The 22177-nt window shown below is 38.7% G+C and overlaps 1 protein-coding gene across 3 annotated transcripts; it reads right to left on the bottom strand.

Annotated features, from left to right (window-relative positions):
• Positions 1 to 7: 7 nt before the first annotated feature.
• Positions 8 to 20361, bottom strand: gne (glucosamine (UDP-N-acetyl)-2-epimerase/N-acetylmannosamine kinase). 3 transcript variants are annotated; one of them, XM_086082914.1, is made up of 14 exons: positions 20208 to 20361; positions 9213 to 9281; positions 8960 to 9108; positions 7600 to 7846; positions 6230 to 6437; positions 6008 to 6160; positions 5636 to 5848; positions 5411 to 5498; positions 4025 to 4235; positions 3745 to 3874; positions 3435 to 3656; positions 2214 to 2396; positions 1290 to 1406; positions 8 to 1155 (listed from the first exon to the last, which is right to left on the bottom strand). In XM_086082914.1, the coding sequence occupies exons 2-14, from the start codon at positions 9261 to 9263 to the stop codon at positions 920 to 922; spliced, it is 2208 nt and encodes a 735-aa protein (XP_085939040.1). In that variant the 5' UTR covers positions 9264 to 9281; positions 20208 to 20361; the 3' UTR covers positions 8 to 919. The 3 variants fall into 3 exon arrangements, with proteins under 3 accessions (XP_085939040.1, XP_085939041.1, XP_085939039.1); XM_086082915.1 differs by lacking the exon at positions 20208 to 20361 and adding an exon at positions 19851 to 20072; XM_086082913.1 differs by lacking the exon at positions 20208 to 20361 and adding an exon at positions 14601 to 14771.
• Positions 20362 to 22177: the final 1816 nt, after the last annotated feature.

The raw sequence follows: 22177 nt of genomic DNA, 5'->3' as shown, positions 1-22177 counted from the left end.
CAAACGCTTAAGAAATATTTTCTTTATTTAACTAGTGTATATATGTGAGATTATGTAGACTAGGACAATGGCGAATGAAAATGTTGATTCAACACATTTCTGCTGAAGTATTGAGCAATACTTTGAACCTACAGTGAGGTTAATGAGCTGCTTCGTTGTGTATTCATTTTGACCATCATAAAAAAAAAGGCAGTACATTATAAAGATTACATACAATGTGTACCGCTGCAACCATCCTCCATCATAGCAAAAACAGTAAGTTTCACTCACAAGTTTTCAACCTATAATTTAATAATTACAATTGAATTATCACTAAAGTCTTTGAGGCTACCAACCAGAATATCATTACAGTATTTACCCCCACCAAGTCTTCAATGAACGAATGACTGACAAGAAGACAAGAACTATGACACATTTATAGACATGTGAAACAAGAAGTAATAGAGAAACATCATAGAGTCTAGCAAAAATTTGGTCATGAGCAAAACAAGATATTTTTTTTTCTTTTTTTTTTCTTTTTTTCTAGCAAAACAAGATTTTTAACAGACTCATTAATTTACATAAGTAGCTAAATTCATGCCTGGTATAGTTATGATTTTTTTTTTAATACATTTTTTATTTTAACCAGGACAATCAAATAAGATTTAATCTGAATTCCCAATGGATTCACTTGACACAGTAAGTATCCATGTGGGAACATGGCCAACCTTTGGTTCGGGACAAATGAGTTGTCAATAATTAGATAATTGGTTCCATTTTCATAAACACAACATATCGTCAAAGAGCAAAAAGAAAAAGAAAACTTTCAATTGAATAAACTAAAGGTGGATACATTAAATAAAATATCCTGGGAACAACTAAGATGACGTCTTCTTGAGGGCAGAAGTCCTTCATGAATCAAGAGACAATTGTATATCCTTTAATAAATCCTTCTCGTAGCATAGTCTAACACCATGCTCGCAGCTCCGAGTAAAGCGGGTTCTTCCAAGTCTGACGTGACCAACTTGGTGCTCTGAGCCGGCAAGAGGGCTCTACTAGCAATGAGGTGCTTCACCGGCTCTTCGTAGATCGAGGCTAACACACCAGAGAGGATCACAAGTGAGGGGTTGAGTGTATGCAGGATGTTGATAATGCCCACGCCGAGTGCTGTGGAGGCTGCAAAGAGAAATAGATGTGTAAAAAAACAACAACAACACACATTTAGGAATGTATGTATGGCATATTAATGGCTATACAAAACAGGAGAACGTTCCATTCGTATGTGTAGGTGTGCTCATTTAGGTTCTTACCCTTGTTGAGAATCCCTACAGCTTTGGCGTTCCCGAGTCTTGCTGCACTGATGAGGTGAGCAGCGGTGATGGGCTCAGACAGCTTCATAGCCAACCCCTCCCCTTTCAGCAGTTCATCTGAAAAACACAACAGTATTCCACAGATTTTTATCTTGTTGGATTAATTCATTCATTGTATGCAGGGATATAATGTCATACCAAATTTCACCCAAACGTGACCCGCATCGCGCTTTTTGGAAGCAATTCAAATTTAACATGAGAAAAATGTGCTTGAAACTTTACATCAATTAGTTATTAACTCATTCACTGCCATTGTCAGCTATTTCTATTAGTTTAACATTTTTTTTTCCATTTTTGCTAACTAGAGTATGAAAACCTAGATTTTTTTTGGGTTACATTTAGAACTGATTTAAAATTTGTGATTAATCGTGAGTTAACTGGTGAAGTCATGCGATTAATTACTAATACAAATCGCCTGATGTCCCTAATTTTTTTTATAATCTTTTCTATAAAATAACAAAAAACATTGTTTAATTTTTAATCTTTTTTTTTTTTTTTTAAGAAAAGATTATTAAAAATTAGGGGCGCCAGGCGATTAAATTTTTTAATCGTAATTAATCGCATGACTTCACTAGTTAACTCACGATTAATCACAAATGTTATATCTGTTCTAATACAATAAAAAATGTCTAGGTTATCATACTCTTGTTAACAAAAGTGGGAAAAAATGTTAAACTAACTTCAAATGAAATTTTGACGTCTATAGCCGTCAATGGCAGTGAATGAGTTAAGATCCCAAGTTGCAGCTGTTCACTCACTTTGCAACAGATAAAAAATGCAAGCATTTTTACTTCTCTTGCTATATTGCTTATTAGTAAATGCTAACCGCATTCAAAAACAAGATCCAATCAAACTGTCACTCACCATCATTCATTTTTTTGGCCTCTCTCTGCAGGGCCAGGCCGGAAGCGTAAGCCTCGATGCATCCTCGGCTTCCACACGAACACTCCGGGCCGTCTAACGACACCATGATGTGACCCAGTTCGGCGCCGCAGAAAGTGCTGCCATGGATCAGCTCGTTGTGCTGGATAATCCCTCCTCCAATACCTTTCACAGTCCAAGGTAGCAAATGACTAGGATGAAACTTATTACATTACAAATGACTGTGTCAATGCCTGAAGCCCCTAATTTTTAATAATCTTTAAAAAAAAAAAAGATTATTAAAATAAATTTCTAGGTTTTCATACTCTTGTTAACAAAAGTGGGATTTTTTTTTAAACTAATAGAAATAGTTCAAATGAATTTTTGACGTTTATGGCAGTGAATGAGTTAAACAAAACACAAGGGTCATGGAAATCATTTTAAACTAGGGGTGCAACGGGTCAAAAAAACGTATGGATCGGTTTTCGTAGCACAGTTTTAAGTCATGGTCGAATTTATTTGATTAATCGTCATTGCAAAAATCAACTCGTTGAAAATTTGCTAAATCATGAAATCGAGTTTTGTCTTCTGGATTATTGAAAGCTGTTGTTCTTATGTTCTTACATCCAAATGTATTGTGGCATTTAAGCACAGTTTGTTAAAAATGATTTAGAATCAGTATGCATTATTGTCTGAACATTTTGCACAGGAATGATTTCTGAATAAATGTTAAAATTGTTTAAAATCGTCCAGCAGACGACTAAAAATAAATAAATAAATACATTAGATTTTATATTTTGGCCATATCGCCCAGCCCCAAGTCATGGATCAGAATCGTAAAAAGAAAAAAATATGACAAAGAAAACAAGACAAATAGAACTTTGATTTATTTTCGAAAATGCTTTTGCCCATTAAAAAAAAAAAAAAAACTCAAAATGTCAAATATGGCCATTTAGATTGCATTAACTCAACTTTGAGTGCAATTTGTATAACGCACGATACCATCTTCTAAACCTAGGGCTGCAACTAATGACTATTTTGGTATTTGGATATCGTACTAAAAATGCTATTGAATATCAAGTATTTGAATATTTTTTTAAAAAAGTATGTATCTTTGCTTGGTTAAAGAACAATTCTCAAATATTGCAAATGTTGATTTCTCAACATGTTCAAAAGCAGCTCTGAGGCAAAACATATGAGTGAGTGAAACCTACAGCAGCTCACCTGTTCCCGTTATGACCGTGACAAAATTCTCCACTCCTTTTCCGTGACCAAACTTCCTTTCGGCTAAAGCTGCGCAGTTCCCATCATTGTCCACCCAGACGGGTAGGTGAAAGGCATCCGAGATGGGTGTTCTCAAATCCACGGACGTCCACTCCTGGATTAGCTTTGTCGAGTCCAGTACCACACCCTCTTGCGGGTTCACACGCCCGCCTGTGGACACTCCTAGAACGGAAATGTTTTGAGAGAATGACGTCCTGTTTATTGATCCGTATCACAAGGTTGGTAGTGTTGTGTGTTAATAGTTTCGTACCAACACCCAGTATCCTGCAGTTGAGAGACACTGCGTCTTGCATGGCATTTTCACACATTTTCAATATGAGCTGCATCCTGGGCTCAAAGCTCTTTGGATTTGGTTGAGCATATTTCTTCACTAGAACACCCTTGATTAGGCAAGGGGCAGTAAGAAAGAGAAGGGTGGTGGAATTGTGAATGGTTTCAATCTAACCATTTACTTCCAATAGAATGAATGAGAACTAATAAAGATCTCTATACTGTACTTTTAAGTATTCAGATGAGATTACCTAACTTACCTTTGAGCAGACGATTGCTACTCTGAGGTTGGTACCGCCAAGGTCCACCGCCAAAGCACTTTGTTTCTCCAGGATGTGATCAATGTCTTGGGATATGGAGTCTTTCACCAAGGGGAAGCAGAAAGTCTTCTGAAGGGGCTTATTGAGGTCAATGGATTGTAAAAACTTGAGAATGCGAGGGACAGCATTTCCATCACCATAGATCTTAGAACTGCAAAGGAAGTAACATTGGGAAGAGAACTGAGAGAATGCAGCCAAAGCTTAAACATTCGTCACCTGTGAAATGGAGAGTAAGAGGGCGGGGCATTCAAAGTTTAAACTACCAAATATTAATCATTAGTTCCATCCATACCCCCCCCCCCCCCCCCAGAAAAAAAAAGAGAAAGTGGTTGGGCAAATATGTGCAATATGAATTCACATTTATAATGGAATATATGGTGTTCCACAGGGTTCGATTCTGGGGCCTCTGCTGTTTTCATTGTATCTGCTGCCCCTGGATTTCATCTTAAGAAAATAATGGTCTTTTTTGTTTTTAATTGCTCTATAAATAATGCAATTAGGACACTAACTGCATTATTTGCAAGGTCAAGTTGAGCAATCCTATTCGAGCACAACTAGCTATCTGGTAAAACTAAAGACTAAACACTTCCTTAAGCTGCATTGAGATGGGGAATACAAAAACACAACTCTTTCTGATTTCAAGGTGAAGAGAGCCAGATTTGATGAAAAGGCTACTCTCCCTGTTCATTTTGTTCGCCAATAAATCCTATATATTGTCAATACAGAAGGATTCAGTGAATGCACATCGAAAGCTGGTGGCGTTCAGTAGCTCCAACTAAAGCTGTCAAGTTTAATCGATTAATCGACAAGTTATCAAATTAATCAACTATTATTTTAATAATTGACTAATCGTTTGGAGAAATGTTTTATTTAAAATGGTCAAAATCCTGATTTCAGCATATCAGTGGTAATCCTTCATGAAAGAAAACTATCAATGCCATTTCAACAGTTCTGTGTTGACATTTGCAAACATCTGTTTTTATTTAGAAAAACAATGACCGAACCTGCAACATTGTACAACATCCCCCCAATCCCTTTTTTTTTTTTAAATCACTATACAAAAACAAAGTATGCAATAAACATCAATCACTGGTTAATAAACAGTAATCAGGGGAAAAACGCTTTTGTAATACACTTTAATGCTAAATTAAAATGAATCCGATTAGTCGATTGAATAATCAATAGATTAATCGATTCTAAAAAAATATTCGATAGTAACAGCACTACCTCCTACAAGGTTAAGAACCACTGCTCTAAGCAATTTAAATATTCTGAATCACATTCTGGAATCTGTACTGCTGTTTTCAATAAAAATGTATTTTTTACCAGGGGTATCGCTTTCCAAACTGCAGCTGCAGAGCATGGTAGATTTTATTATGCGTATCCGCATCCCTCACATGCAGAACATTTTCACCTAGCAGAGAAGGCAATTAGAATTTTCACGTCCATTAAGAGCCTGAAAACATTTGAAAGTCTAGTAGAAATTGTAACAGCCAAATATGCACAGTAGGGGGCACCAGAGACCCAAATCCACTTCCAACACATTCTCACCTGTCTCTCTGCCCGTTTGTCTTGTTCCCAGGTTGATGACTGGCGTGCCAAAGGCCCCGGCCTCTCGCACACCGCAGCTGCTGTTTCCAATCATGCAGCCAGCGTGGCACACCAGTTGAATGAACTGCTCAAAGGGAATGTGCTTCACTGCCCGGAAGTTGGGATGCTGCTCGATGCCCTTTTTTCTCATGACGCGCACCATTTCCTTACTTCCTGTAATACAGAGTAAGTGTAAACAGTATGACAAATCCAAGGAACGTATCAAATGTGGATTGTGTGGCTGATTCTCAACCCCTGACGAGTGATTGACAAATTAAAAGGTCAATACAATTACTCCAAAAACTATCATGCATAATAACCTATAATACTAACCAGCATCAATGTTGGGAAAGAGGATGAGGGTCCTTTTATTGAAGGAGATAAGTGCGTCCAACATGAGTCCATAGATCTTAATAGAATGCTGAATATCAGTGGTGACCGGGTGCTGCAAAGCCACAATGTAGTCATGATCCTGCACATTGTCGCCTGTAGAATGACATCGAAATGATCCAACTTGCTTTTGCGCACGACTACCAATCGATGTGTCTGACATACCCAACCAGCTCTTGATGATATCCAAATAGTCTTCGCGGTTATGAGGGCACAGCAGCTTATCGTAGGAGGGACAGCCAGCCAGCAAGATACGAGAGTGGTCCTCACACATGGAAATGAGGTGTTGCTCTGCCCTTCGTGTGCAGCAGGCGTGGTAATGGGCCAGTTTGCTGATGGCGTGGCGGATGGAGTCATCAATGGTGCCGCTCACCTTAGGAATTAGCCAGACCAAACCTGATATCATCAACAAGGTACACCAGACCCCCCCAAAAAAATGGTATAACCTGGAATGCAACTCTGTAGAATAGACTTCTCACTGACAAATTGGCTACAAAGTCAAATAAGTAAAAATAAATTCCATGAATTTTATCCAGTTCTGCAACCAAAATTTCAGTTTTTATTCTTGGCTGATTCACTACTATAGTAGATTTGTGTGTTGTTTTTTTTGCACAATCTAGCTTACATTCAAACATCTGTCCATCCAATATCTGCACTACTCATCCAGGGTTGCGCATGTGCTGGAGCCTGTCCTAGCCAATGAAATAATAAAAAAAACTCCTTCAAGGTGAGGTATGTTAACTAATTCACTGCCATTGACGGCTATTGACGTCAAAAATTAATTTGAACTATTTCTATTAGTTTAACACCACTTTTGTTAACAAGTGTATGAAAACCTAGAAGACGTTTTTTTTTTATTGTACATTTAGAACAGATATAAAATGTATGATTAATCGTGGGTTAACTATTGAAGTCATGCGATTAATTACAATTAAAAATTGTAATCGCCTGATGCGATTAAAAAAAGAAGGAAAGGATTATAAAAAATTAGGAGCGTCAGGCGATCGTAATTAATTGCATGACTTCACAAGTTAACTCACAATTAATCACACATTTTAAATCTGTTCTAAATGTACAATTAAAAAATTCTAGGTTTTCATACTCTTGTCAACAAAAGTGGGGAAAAAATGTTAAACTAATAGATACGGTTAAAATTAACATTTGACGTCTATAACCGTCAATTGCAGTGAATGAGTTAATATTAATCAGTGAGGGCATCAAAACAATTTCCATGGACGATCAGTCTATGCGGGCAGTGCACTTTGAAAAAGTACTTATTTATGACAAATTCGACTTCGAACTTTTCATGAAGTATAACTTGTTTTTCTTTGAATATCTTTGGTGGTGCGTTACACCAGACTAGTGGTGTGTATGTCTACCTCAGTTCTGCTCTTATTTTGTGGAAAAACTGTCATGGAAACCCAGCTAGTGTCAGTATTAAATGAAAAACCCAGCTTTTTATCTTATTTTTTTATGAAAACTTAGGGCCTACGACGCTACTGTACTTTATTATTCTTAATTCACTGTCTCCTCACCTCTCCTCCCTCTAGGTGAAGTATTCTAATGTTCATCAGTGCGGCAGCAGTTGCTAGAGCCAACGCATCAAAACGATCCCCGTGGATGATGACAATATCCGGGTGCAATCTTTGTAGGACATCTGGAATTTTGACCAGAGCAAGCCCAACACTCTCCACCATGGCTGCCTCATCCTCCCCCCTTACAATCGTGTGCAGCTTGGAGCTGATGTCGAAGTCATCCTGCTCAATCATACGAAATGTGTTCCTATGACACAGGCAGAAAGCAAGGTTTCAATGACTATACGGGACAGTACAGTGGATCCCTGCATATTTGTGGTTTGGCATTGACAAATTCACCTATCCATGGAGCATTATGGAATCTATTCTGTTATTCATGGAAAAGCTAGCACTTTAGCAATTTTCTGTAATGTGGCAAAAGTCTGAAATCTTTCTAGATACTAGGGGTGGGAATCTTTGAATGTCTCGCGATTTGATTCGATTCCGATTTTGGGGCCTGCGATTCGATTCAGGATCGATTTTCGATTTTGATTCAAAATGATTTGATTAACAAAGATTTTTGCTTCAATCTATAGATGTGCAAGGAATTGTAAGGATCTACTCCAGTCTGACTCGCTAATGCTAATTAGCGTGCTACTCGCGGCACTTTTATCACTCAAAAGAACGGCTCCACGCTGAAAAAAAAAAATCTTTGATTGGAATAACTCGATCGTAACCTTTTCCTTCTTCTCTCTAATGTGGCTACAACTTAACAGTGTATTAGACCGCGTGGAGCCACACTGCCCCTCAGTGGCCAAATCGGGTACAACATGAACAGCGCTCCAAATAAAGGCACACACAGACAAAAGCAAGACAGTATAAACTAATTTAAATTAAATCGACTTTGGGACATTAATATCGATTCAGAATCGTACTAAATGAGAATCGATTTTTTGGGCACACCTCTACTAGATACACTTGCTCATCCAATAACACAATGAAAAGTAATATGACAATATAATATGAAATGACACAATGAAAAGTAGTCAGTGTATAGCTTATAATAACAGTGTAAATGTATTACCTAAAAATCACTTATTATCCCTAGCAACAAAAGTGAGTACACCCCTACGTGAAAATGTCCAAATTATACATATATATGGTTTAAACTATTAATACAGGCAATTATAATCACGTTCGCAAAAATAGTGTTTTCGCAGTTGGGCGCGGTTTGTGTCTCCGCAAATACAAGCGGTCCACTGTACTTTTCAAGTTGTGGTGCGAGGGAGACATCCATTACATTCTCTAGCATAGTCAAACTAAAACATACAGCAAAGCTTTATTTTAGGTATATATATGGAAGGTTGCATGTGCATCTTACCCATAATCATCAATAAGATGCGAACCAAGCACCACTACATCCAGGTCGTAGTCATCAGGATGGGATTTGATCCCAAACATGATTGGAGCCAGTTTGGAGTAGTCGGCCCTGTTGCATGTCGCCACAAGCACCCTCAGCCTCTTCTTACCCTACACACCAATGCAAATACGACAGCCACACATATCAGTTGATGCTAGCAGTTTGCTGTTTGGAATATGGCGTTTGCTAGTTAATGATTATTAATTTGTCACACCTGATTCAGATTGTCCATCTTTTCCCTTTTCATCTTTTCTCTGCTTTGCATCCTCTTGTAGTAAAGCTCCTAGAAAGAGAGAAAAAAACACAAGGGTGTCACTCAGTTCAAACACAATAAACAATACACATTTCTCAGATCCAGTGGACTGTAAACTGAATGGTACACAAAAGGCAAGTCTTTGTGTGTGACCAAGGCAACCCACACCTACGACTTGTGTCACGTCAGAAGAGGAAAAATGTGACCACATATTAAGTCAAATTCATGTCTCTATAACTTTTGCAAGTGAAACGGAAATATGGTGCTTCATCTAGCCTCTATATAAATTCCTCATTATTTCACTTCATAAATCATCATTATTGACCAATTATGTTAAAAACACACACGGGATTTGTCTCCAATAGTTACAGCCACTTTATTAGTACAGTAAACAAACAACACAATTATATGACAACATACATTTAAGTTTTAGGGCCTAAACACAAGTACAGAGTCATTAAGCAATGTGAAGTGTCCATTATTGTGATAATACTGATACACATACAATCGTTAAACCAGACATATGGAACATGTAGATTTGACTAAGTAGGTGGTTTCTGATCAAATGGTAAGTGTAAAAAAAACTAAATATTTTATTAGCTGCCTATTTCACAGTTGGACAAACTGAAACACTTCTCTGATATTGCTTTCTATTTTGATTTGCAAGCAAATGTTTGTCCCAGATACGGCGGGTTGATAACTTATCATTGACTCCCCAAAAAGTGTGGAAAGGTAGCTTCTTTATATCGACATTGTGTAGTTTTCAATAGAGCTGGGCAAAATCGTCATTAAAGTTTTTTCACATCTGAAATTGTAGTAAGTAACATTTTATTTTTGCTGTTTTGTTTCATTGATGAAACATATGGCCAAATGTGTCCTCTTAATATGTGACCGCTGGACAACTTTTCAAATCATTTGACCGGTGGATGCAACCACCTGTTTTTTGCAGGCATGTCTGGTTGATAGTGGAGGATTGCGATTATATAATTGTTATATTTTTATTGTGTATTGTATGTTTTCTTAATTGACTTTAAGTTTGCTGAATAAAGTTGGTTGATTGATATAAGGGGCAACAACTTCAAAAAAAGTTCCATCGATACATTCTGATGGTATGAGAACTGCCAGCAAAAATATGGTGTCACAGTATTAAAATGACAGCTCTCTAATGTACTTTTTTATTTATTTTTATTTAATTTAAATAAATCTCTTAAGAACTATGTGCACCCCACTAAAAGCCGTTTCAAGCCCACACCAGGCATCATGCAGTGGAAAAGTGGCATAACAATTGTGTCCCAATTGTTTTCTAAAAAAAAATATTTAAGCAGTAAACGTGTTGTGTGAAAAAGTGAGTACATCAGACTGGAATACGATCTCCCACGGACATAACACGTGGATGCTATGCAATGCGGTTTAAACAGAGCTCAGGTTCAGGATGGTGACAAAATTAAAAAAACAAAACTTGCCCACTACTACACAATTGAACCGGTTGTACGGGATTCACAACACCTGATAAGACTGGCCATAACAAAACAGTAACGCCCGAGTTTACTTTTCATCTTCGAGCTGTGAGCTTTTGCATAATACTTGGACAATGGCGCTAGTATTGGACAATGGCGCTAGTAGGTGTAGAACATGCATTTTTGGTCACAGGAGGACATTCCATTGTGATGTCAATGGGGGAGTAATGAACGTCATCCTGGTACACATGTTATCACAGTAACAAAAGCCACATTCATTGAAATGATGATGTCATATTGCATACCAAGATTTGCAAAGATATGGTGATGAAAAACATTTAACGCTTCGGCTGAAGTGGATCCAACTCAATGACTAATTCCCAACCAGTGTGCCAGGTCATATGCTCTGAGAGCTCTAAATTTAATTGTGAGGAATAAGCGGTTCGGAAGGTGGATGGATTGGCAAACTTTTTTTTTATAACAAATAATGCACCTTTCTCCATCTAAAGACTGCCTGCAACACATAATGACATACAGAACAAATAAATGATCTTCTATTGGATGGCAGAAAGCATAAGAAAGCATATTTGTGGCGGCCGTGGCTCAGGGTGTAGAGACGGTCGCCCAGTGGCCAGAAAGTCGGCTGTTCGATCCCCCGCTCTCCCCAAGTCATGTGTCGTTGTGTCCTTGGGCAAGGCACTTCACACACATTGCCTCCAGTGCTACTCACACTGGTGTATGGAAGGTGTGAATGGTTGGTGGTGGTCGGAGGGGCCGTAGGCGCACACTGGCAGCCACGCCTCCGTCAGCCTGCCCCAGGGCAGCTGTGGCTACTTAAGTAGCGCACCGCCACCACCGTGTGAATGTGTGAGTGCATGAATAATGTATCCGTTGTGTAGCGTCTTTGAGTTTCAAGAAAAGCGCTATATAAATCTGATGCATTATTATACAACTGACGTGTATTAATAATTTTGTTTGATAGTGTGCCGCTAAATATCTCATATTTTTTCCTATGTGAAATATGTGTAATGGCTCAAAAAAGCTTGTGAATCACTGATTCCAATTTACAATAAATCCTATGACACAATCTGAAAAAAAAAAAAAGAGCCTCAATCGTTAGGAATGATCCATCTGCTCTTTTTCCTTGACTCTTGAGCTACAAAGAACATAATCTAATCTAATCTCAATAGTTGATGAGGACATTACCCACCGTCTAATAAAACTGTTTCCCAACCTTTCTTGAGCCAAGGCACACATTTCACATCAGTAAATCACTTAGTAAAACTATTTTTAACACTAGGTCTCCCAGGGCCGTCATTTTGACTGTTCTCAAAATTGGATTTGTTGTTACTCTGTTTACGTAGATCAACGATGTTTCTGGTCTTTTGACTTTTTCCTCTCTCTGTATGTATTATCATTACTGCACTGGCATTTTATTGTATTAAAAAAATCGAAAAATATTTAGGAGTCATTACTACTTCACCTCCGCGACAGTCAATTTGACGGCTCTAATCATTTCAATGTTCATGTTGCTGGGACCCGCGGGGTTGCGCCGCTGGGCTTCCGTAGTTAGCGCCGCTGGGCTTCTGTTGCAACTACCATTCAACGCGGAGGCATCTGGCTTTGGATACAAGCTTGATCATCATGTTGAATGAAAAAAAAAAACCTCTTCTACAGAGGAGACTTTACACAGCTACATTCTGAGAAGCTGAAAGAGAGTCTGACGAATCACGATGAGTGGTCGCTGGATCGCTCGGCAGTTTCAGACGGCAAGTCCGAACAAGACCAGCCCACCCCTGCTAAGAGGAGCCGTGTATTGCTCCACTGGAAGTGGCGACGCAGCTCAAGGTCGAGTAAAAGTTTATACTAGTAAAGAATAGGCTCCCAGATGTGATGGAGTCATGACGTTTTTGGCAGTATAAGTCTGATAATCGAAATCAATAAACCCGTTTTCTACAGAAAAGCAAGAGAGGGGCTTTGTTAGCTACTCAAAACAGTGAGTAATAACCATATTAGGCGATTACGTGAGTGCAAGCCATCAAAATGCCTGCTCTGAGAGATCTAGCTGTTTTAGAATTCTAGTAGCGCTAATGTTAAAAAGGTGGATACACATGCACCGTCGGTCATCTAACAGAAGACCATTCATTTGATTATTCTGCCTGGTACTATATGTGGTTGGCATAGATAAATGAACGAAAACTGTTTTTCAAAAGTAGATCAAAAATATCTATTTTTTTAAATCAAAATAATTGACATTAGGTAATTTCCTGCAGCACACTGGATGATCTCTCACGCCACACTGGTTGGGAAAGGGATCACTGCTCCAGAAGTTCAAATGCACAAAGTCGACATTCATGTCTGAAGATCACATGGCAGCAGGCATTCAGTTTCTTACTATGGGACATGGGTCATTGAAATACATTTAAAGACGGGAGTTTGTATCATCCACAAGACTGTCAAGAACTCATTATGGGGCAGCTATCAGGTTTGTACTCACAATTACGTGTTAAAAAAAAAGAAAAAAAAGTTGCCCCTTTAGCAACTGTTAAGTAGTGGGTACATTTGGACATCGTGTTATGACCTGAAAAAACAACAACATTCATTTCTCCCCCGCCAACAAATATATATTTTCATTATATTTTTACTTGTGTGGCTAGCTAGCTTGATTTGTTTAAATTGCTAATTGTTAGCCTCGCAACTTAAAAATATTATGTGGTGCGACCATTAGCTTTCCATGATAGATGTCCTGAATTAAAAATAATAGTAAAATTGTATATAATAGTAAATAATACAGAATACATATTATATGTTTTTTTTAATGATAAATTAACTGCTGGGTGTGGTCAAACCTTATCAATGACCCATATACATTATTTTTTTTTGGGGGGTGCTGCATTTTTGTTCACTGGTTATTCATTTGTCAAAGGACAACCTGATTCCTTCCTTTATATACATAAGCCTTAATGTAAATTAAGGTGCGACACAGTAACGGCAGTCTAAAAGGTTCCCAGTTGAAGTTTACGGTAAAATATTTTCACTAATGATTGACTCAATACAACTGAGTGCAGTAACTTTGGAGTGACTTTACATTCACAGTCTTTTCAAATAAGATTAACTTTGACTCCAGCAAACAAGTCAGTGTCCTTGGCTACGTTTGAATCAACAGAGAAGGTTTGCTTTTATCATGTCATGCCCACTAAAAGATTAGCCAGCAGTCAAATCCAACCTGCCCAACCAAAATCTCTGTAGAGAAAGAAAATAAAATTAGCAGCTTTGCCTTGACAAGCTGTTTTGACTGGAAACGGAATGGACTGACATACTTTTTATTGTGGGAAAGTTTTGCCTTCTTCCTGGATGTCTGTCTCAATAACACCTACTTTGAACCACCGCTATATTGCGCTTCATCATTTGCAACACCACAATTTTGCAGATTTTTTAAAACCAAAACTATCATTTTAAAAGGGATTTTACTGTAATTTTAGTTGTGCGCCTTCAGTCGAGTACCATGTTGAGATGGAAAATATCTGAAATAAAGTGATCTGCTAACACTTATAGATTGTTCTCTTACAGCACAGGAAAAAAAACAAGAACAAAAAACACCACCAGTATGTAGCCAAACATGTGATGGAGAGCTAATCTCCCATTCATTAAAATGTAACTTCTTCTCAAGCATCACAAGACAGCATCAGCAGCCACTTGGCATCATAGTGCGGGGGAAGGTACGCATGCGAATCGAAAAACAGGGATGACCAAGCAGCGGAGATGGAAGATGATGTACAGGTAGAAATAAATAAATAAATTATCTTTTTTTAAAGAGCATGACTGATACAGGGAAATGTCAGACTATAAAAATTTGAGAGAGAGAACACAGAAAAAATGGCACATGACTCACATGAGGGTTTTTGCACACAAAACCACGATGCTTTTCCATCCCTCCACAACAGGATCTTCCAACAGTCCCCTTTGTGGTATTTCAAACCTTCAGTCTATTTCTATTGCTATTTAAACGTGTTATATTGGTAAGCGGAAATGTGCAGGGAGGCCAGGCAAATGGAGCGGCAGAGACAGAGAGAGGGAGGGTGACATGGGCAAGTAGTCGGGGGGAGGGGAGGAATTGGGTTGGGTTGCTTTGAATTTGAGTCCGTGATTGGCTGAGAGGGCGGAAGAAAAAGCGAGAGGGGAAGGCTACAACAATTGTATATTCTCTAAGAAAAAAATGCAGTAGTAGGGATACGAAATTGAAACGGCACTTGTGCCACATCATTGTAGTCATATATGAAGTCATCATTTTGCATAATGCTACAGCATCTGGCAACGGATTTTCTCAGATATAAACAACATGATTAATAAAACATCCTGTAGGCAACCAACCTATACACTCTTGTAGTAGAATAATAACAATAATAATAATAATAACTTTTAATTTTTGTTTCTTACTTGATCTCTCAGCACTAATAACACTTCAAAAAAATTAAACTGGAATTGAAATATCAAGTTATTTTTCACACTGAATTGTATTTCCTTTGAAAAATAAAGTAGGCGTGTACATTCATGCGCTAGCAGAAAAAATAATCAAATGAATTTCCTCTTAGAAACAGAGGCAGACGTTTCTACTTAACTGAAACCTTGGAAAGAAAGATAAGTTTGGTACGTTCACAAGCATTCACCCGTCAGTGAGATACGACCTTAATGCTGTATTTGAGGAAGGTGGGACGTCAGACATATTCCATTTGGAATCTCCCAGTTCCGACCTCAAAGCATTCGAAACGAATGTAAACAACAACGAGCGCTGATTCCAATGAATTGTTTGTTGTTCTAAACACAGTTGAAATCACGTTAGGTTACTTAAAGCTCTTTTTTTTAAATAAGTAAATTAATGTTATAAATAAATAGATAAGAATGTTTATATTCATGTGAAATAGGTTTTGCCATTTATGTTTTTTTTGGTGAAGTCTGGGTCCATTTTTTTCCCCCCAACTTCGCAACTCTGAGTTCAAAGGGTCGATCCCGTGCATACCAGTACTTCCTGGCATTTCAGGTACCTTCCTCGAATGCAGCATAAGTGTTAAATCAAGCTCACTCGCGTGCTAGATATTATGCATTTATTTTATTTATATTTATAAACTCAGCACTTTTATAAGACTTGTAATTTGGTGATACGCACTTTGTATGTTGCTTGTATGTCATTTTAACTTGCTCTTTTATCTTATTTTATGGGGACTACAGATGGAAAATTGGAAACTAGCATTGTGCTAAATCTGGTGCAGCCATTTTTTTAATAGGACTGGCTGCACGCTGTCCTTTTAATAAACTAGTCAAACTCAAAGCTGTCACTGCTAGCTGGTGTTAGACCAACCCATCAGAGAAACCATCTCCCTTCGTTCTTGTGAACGCGCACAACCGAAGGAGGATGAAAATACTGGGGTATGAATCTCATCAGACCGTAAAAATCCGTAAATTAGCCGCTTCATTGTTTAAGTGTCAGAGTTCAAAGTGTGTGGAAAACAAGAGAGGCTTATAGTCCGGAAAATACAGATTCTGGCGCATATTCCCACATCCTGTATGTAGACATGAAAGAATGGAAAATAGCGACAATACAGACAAACACGGCATGATTCAAGTGCTCCGTCTCTTTGTTGACACAGTTGTGACATCCTGTTACGTGGATGGCACTGATAGACCACACACAGGTGTCAGAGTTCAATGCAGATTCATGAAGCAAACAAAGCTTAAAGTCAACTTGATTCCCTGCAGCATTGTTCATCAATTCAAAACACATTTGACACCCATGAGGCACATTTGTATTTGTACAAATCAGGCCAAGTTTCACTCGAGCCATTGCTGTACAGCAGAGCTCTATAGTGCCACTAAAAATTTGAGCCAATGCTTCATCCACTCATCCATGTGTTTTTGAATGTTATTATTATTTACTATCTTTTGTTGCTGAGAAACTTCTGCTCCACACTTCAGTTATTGTCCAGAAACTGAGCAGAAACTGTCCTGTTAAACTGTTTCATGATGTTGCCATCGTGCTGGATTTCAGTTTGGCAATCATTATATAGCCTAGACCATATGCATATGCATTTTTTTTTTAAATTAGTTTAAGGTCTATTTATTAAGGTAGGTCAGGCCACATAGGATAATATTGTAATGTTCAAAACAAAATGCAATTTGTATTTAAAACAACAAAAACATGAACTGAATTATAGGGGTGTGCCAAAAAATTGATTCTCGTAAGAATCGCGATTCTCACTTAGTACGATTCAGAATCGATTTTAAATGTCCCAAAATCGATTTTATTTAAATTATTTTATACTGTCTTGCCTTTGTCTGTGTGTGCATTTATTTAGAGCGCTGTTTATGCTGTACCCATTTTGGCCACTGAGGGGCAGTGTGGTTCCACGTGGTCTAATACACATACAATACAAGTTGCAGCCACATTAGAGAGTATAAGGAAAATGACACAATCAAGTTATTCCAATAAAGGTTTTTTGCAGTATGGAGCCGTACTTTTGAGTGATAAAAGTGCCGCGAGTAGCGTGCTAATTAGCATTAGCAAGTCAGACTGGAGTAGATCATTACAATTCCTTGTACATCTATAGATTGAAGCAAAAATCATTTTGAATCAAAAATCGTTCTTAATCAAAAATCGCTGAACCAAAAATCGGAATCGAATCGTGAGACATTCAAAGATTCTCACCCCTACTGAATTAGTTGTAATTTCTATTTTTGCTACAAATTAAAATACATAGTTAAATAAAACATTACCCATGTCATGGATTAAAATATATATATATCAAGAGAGGAAAATAACACATTTCTTTTCAGATATAAACACTAAAAAAAAACTAAGTAAAGAAGGAAATATACAGTATATTGGAGCGTGACACATTTGGAGTGTGAGAATGAAAAATAATGAATGGAAAAGTAGACGTCATTTTTATTAACTCTTTGACTGCCATAAACGTTATAAAACGTTTAGCATAAACCTAGGGAAGGGCGCCGAGGACGTTAAAAGACGTCCCCTATGTTTGTTTGTTTTTTTTCAAAAACGGGTGCAGGAAAGCCTTGGGCAGCTGTGCTGAAAGTATCAGGCAGATATGATTAGTCAAAGACTCGTTTTGGCCCCTAGAGGGCAGCGATGACTCTCTTTGCACAAGGTTGGATGGGCCGCCCACCGTGGGCGTCAGTAGAAGACGTGAGGCGGAGCTAGAGTGTTGAGGAGACAATGGCTGATCCAAGCCACAATGGCTTGACCAAGCAACCGGTTACAAGCAGCTCACGCTTGAGCATTTTTTTCAAAGACGGAAAGCATCAATCAATACTAAAAAGCGCATTGATGTCGACGATGATGATGACTCCGAGCTCTACGCCAAAGTTGGAAGCTTTGGCGCGACTGTTACTATCACGTAGTAAGCCTCACCGGCTAAGCGCGGCTAGCGCTGCTAAGGCCGGAAAACGCGCACAATAGCCGGCCGGGTACTTCTGCACAAGCGGACATTCGATCGGGCGATGGAGAGTTGGCATCGACCAATGCAGATTGATGATGATGATGATGATGACTCCGAGTTTGACGCCAAAGTTGGAAGCCTTGACGTGTTTACGATCACGTAGTAAGCCTCACCGGCTAAGCGCGGCTAGCGCTGCTAAGGCCGGAAAACGCGCACAATAGCCGGCCGGGTACTTCTGCACAAGCGGACATTCGATCGGACGATGGAGAGTAGTCGAAAAGCATCGACCAATGCACATTGATGATGATGATGATGGTCACTCCCGAGGTTGACGCCGGAGTTGGAAGCATTGACGTGGCCGTTATTCTCTCGTCATAAAGCCTCACCGGCTAGCGCTGCTAACGCCGGAAAACGCGGAGCTGCACAAGCGGACATTCGATCGGACAATGAAGAGTACCCCGAGTCCAATGCATATTCATCGGAGGAGCGGGTACAGTCTGATCACGGAGAAGACACTGTTTCTGGACTACGATGCCACCATGAATGGAGTGGATAAAATGGATCAGAACATCTCCTACCACCCGGTATAGCAACTGAAGGACACGGGGAAGCGAGACGTAACGAAACCGTAGCATGATCCTGATATTAGACTTGATGACACACTGCAGTATATACTTGCTATTCCCCGGAAAAAAACGGCCTGCAAGAAAGTGGCGCACGCGAAGAGGCAATCTGTTGTGCAAATGCTGTTGCGTCTCCTTGCACGCAGGAGAGTGTTACAAAAAGAAAAACTGTCGTTGAAACATCCACATATTTGTAAATAGCACCACAGTTGCACACATTTGTAAATAGTTTGCCAAATTGTTACACTGTTGAATGTAAATAAACGTATTTTGCTATCAAAAAACACTTTTTCATTCTTGGTGGTAGTGTTTTATAGAAGTAAAGCACTATTTAGGTGTTTGTGGCATCATTCATGGACAAAAAGAAGTGTAAAATTCACTAGAATGCATGAAATAATATCGTTTCACTAAAAGCTTGATTTCTCCGTATTTTGGTCCAAAACAGGCGAAATTGGGTCAAACTAACCATTTTCTATTGTTGATTACTAAAGAACGGAATAAGGTAGAAACAAACTCTTTTTTTCTGATGAAAGATGAAAGTCCAATCTTTCATTTGGTAGTACGTGTGTTTCCATAGTCCAAACAGAACATTTTCTGTGGACCTTGAAAGATCAGTCAAAATGCTTAAAACGGCTGGCACTGACGGCATCCCTTTTCTGAAAACGTCTGGCAGTCAAAGAGTTAAGCTAAATGACATTGCAGATTTTTTTTCTTTCCATAATGACATTTCAGATCTTTGACGTTCTATGTCAAATGTGACGTCATTTGTCCTGGGCGATGGAGTTGCATTTAGCCCATGTGCAATTCAAGTTTTGATTTGGCACAACTCAATTAGATAAAGTATCTGCATCTGTCTTATCGACTGAATGAAAATTCCCATTGTTGAAAATGTAATGACAACTAGTCAGAAAGATGTTGTCGGTATCTACGAATGTTAATCCCGGAGACACTCAAAATGTTGAATGGTTTACCATAGCTTCTGACCACTAGAGGTGTGACTAGCCAGCCGCAAACACCATGCCAACGCAATGAGTGGACGCAAATCCTGCACCATTAAACAGTACTCACGTTTTCTACGTCCTGTATATGCTGCAGCAGCGCTCAAAATGCGTTTCTGTCTCCCTTAGAAAGCCTCGAGCGGCTGATGACGATGAATGCGGGTGACATAGCGATGCAGTACAACGAATCGACTGTACTGCTGGATTCATGCTAGCACGTGACATGAAACAACACCGTATCACAATTAAGTGGCGGGATATTTATATTGCATTCACCTCGAGTCATCCTTCCGAACGGACTCTGAGTGTCGCAGTTAGCTGAGCTGATTCACCACACATTCGGTGTCTAAGTTATGCTAACGGTTAGCCAAAGTTGACGACCCAACCTTACAGCCACTGATAAACAATCACTAGTTGCTAACATTACCTTTAATTGTCCGAAGCGAGAACTTCAAAATGGAGTGGTAGTCGGTCGGCGTAATCACCTCTTTCTTCAGTATTTTTGGCTAGAGGCTTGTCCGCAAGTCTAACCGGAGTTTACAGTAGTGTCGTCCAATTGTGTAAGGATTGGGGAAATTCCGAGTTTCCAGACGTAACGTGAACGCCCCGTGGTTCCAATACCTCCCATTTCTTACTTTCAAGATGGCTCCCTATGTGTACAGAAGAGCGAAAGTTAACAAAACAAATCTTCATCCTCGATAATATCGTCAGCATTTATAAATACGGTGATGGCGAGCTTTAGTGTAGGGTGCCATTGACCGCTGTGGGAAATGCGTGATTTTCTTTTGACAAAATCACAACTATTTTGAGCCAAGGCACATATAAATATCATCTCCCCTCACGCCACACTACCAAGCAAATTAATAATATACTGAAACAATTGTAATCTACTCTCAATTTACTCAAAATTCCTTACTCAGTCTAAATTGTTTGTTTTAGGAAAGGCACGCAGGCGGATACTCAGGTTAATTGTATATTCTGCCATCTAGTGGAAGAACATTTATTTGCACAAAGATACATTATTTGTGGTAAACTAATCCGTTTCAGACCAGTTTTGTGAAATTGGGGTAACTTCCAATGCACCTATGCGTATACCTTATTATTCACTGATTATGTCGCCCATCAATTGTAGCTCAATTTCAATAATAGTACTCAACTCCGTATAAAACTGATACAATAGAGCTTTGATAGCTCTAGCAGGATCCACAAATGTTTCTGAATTGTATTACAGTACTTTTCTTGTGTATTTATGTATTTTAGGATCTCCCAAGACAAGAAAGTGGCAATGGTACAACTTTAGAACTTTCATATAGTACATTATAGGTTTTGGATAAATGTATTGACATGTCTAACAGATTTATATTGTACCAAACTGATTTTGGATTAGAACGATTTTCTATTTACAATGTGATTAGTGTTATTTATGCGATTAGTTAATCTCATGCCATCCATACGCCAAACCTAAACTTGTGGAAGTTTAGATTAAATTTTGTTCAAAACATTTTTGAACAAAATTGAAGTTTAGATTATCTTTTAAAATAATGCCTGGCCTAATGGTTGACGTGCTTAAACTTTTTCTTTCGAATTTCATTTATGAAGCACACTCCAACAATAAAAATGTAGATTTCAAATCTTCTCTTCTTGGTGTATTCAATTGATTAGTCATGGTGCTACAGCACCATACCTGTTGTTGCTACTTTGTGTGCTGCAATGCAGGACCTAGTTGCATAAGAAGTGATGACTTCCTAGTGGTTCCCTTAAGAGAGAATTGTATTTGCCGTGGGTGTGGAGATGATGGAAAATTTTCAGATGGAAGTAGATGCTCACTGGAAAGTGTTTTTTTTTTTTTTTGTATGTGTGCTCGCGTATGTGGTGCAACTCAGAATTTTTACAACAAACTTGCATAACATCTGCAATACTGACGCAGATAAGATAAAGCAAATCATAGCACAGTTGTCTAAGTGACCGTCAACTCCTCTTGACAGGCTGTTTGAGTTAGGCTGTTTCTTACCTAGTATGTTTATTTTTATTTATCCAATATATATTTTTTAATTATATGACATAGCTAAAACCTATTTAAATGCTAATAAAATACTTTAGTTGATTTAATTAATTGCATTCATTTAGTAAGGCTCGATGGCCTCAACAAGCTGCCGCTGAGTGCATGCGCAGTGATACGTTCAGCTCGCCTCGGCAAATCAGCTCCGCTCCGCAGCGCACTGGTGTCTAAATTCATGCGGACTTCCAAGCCAGCCTTCAAATCTGGCCCTCGTTTCTATGGGGATGGGCCCTGATTTCCACCGAGTGGTTCGGACCAATCACAGAGCGACATTGTGTTTGGCGGCGTGATATGCAGCTCAGCTGTAACAAAACCAGGAAGACAGCGCCGGGGCCGGG

Source organism: Leptonotus elevatus, chromosome 8, assembly GCF_054856555.1.
Source record: "Leptonotus elevatus isolate MCC_2025b chromosome 8, RoL_Lele_1.0, whole genome shotgun sequence".
NCBI lineage: Eukaryota > Metazoa > Chordata > Actinopteri > Syngnathiformes > Syngnathidae > Leptonotus > Leptonotus elevatus.
This window is presented reverse-complemented; position numbering and strand designations above follow the sequence as displayed.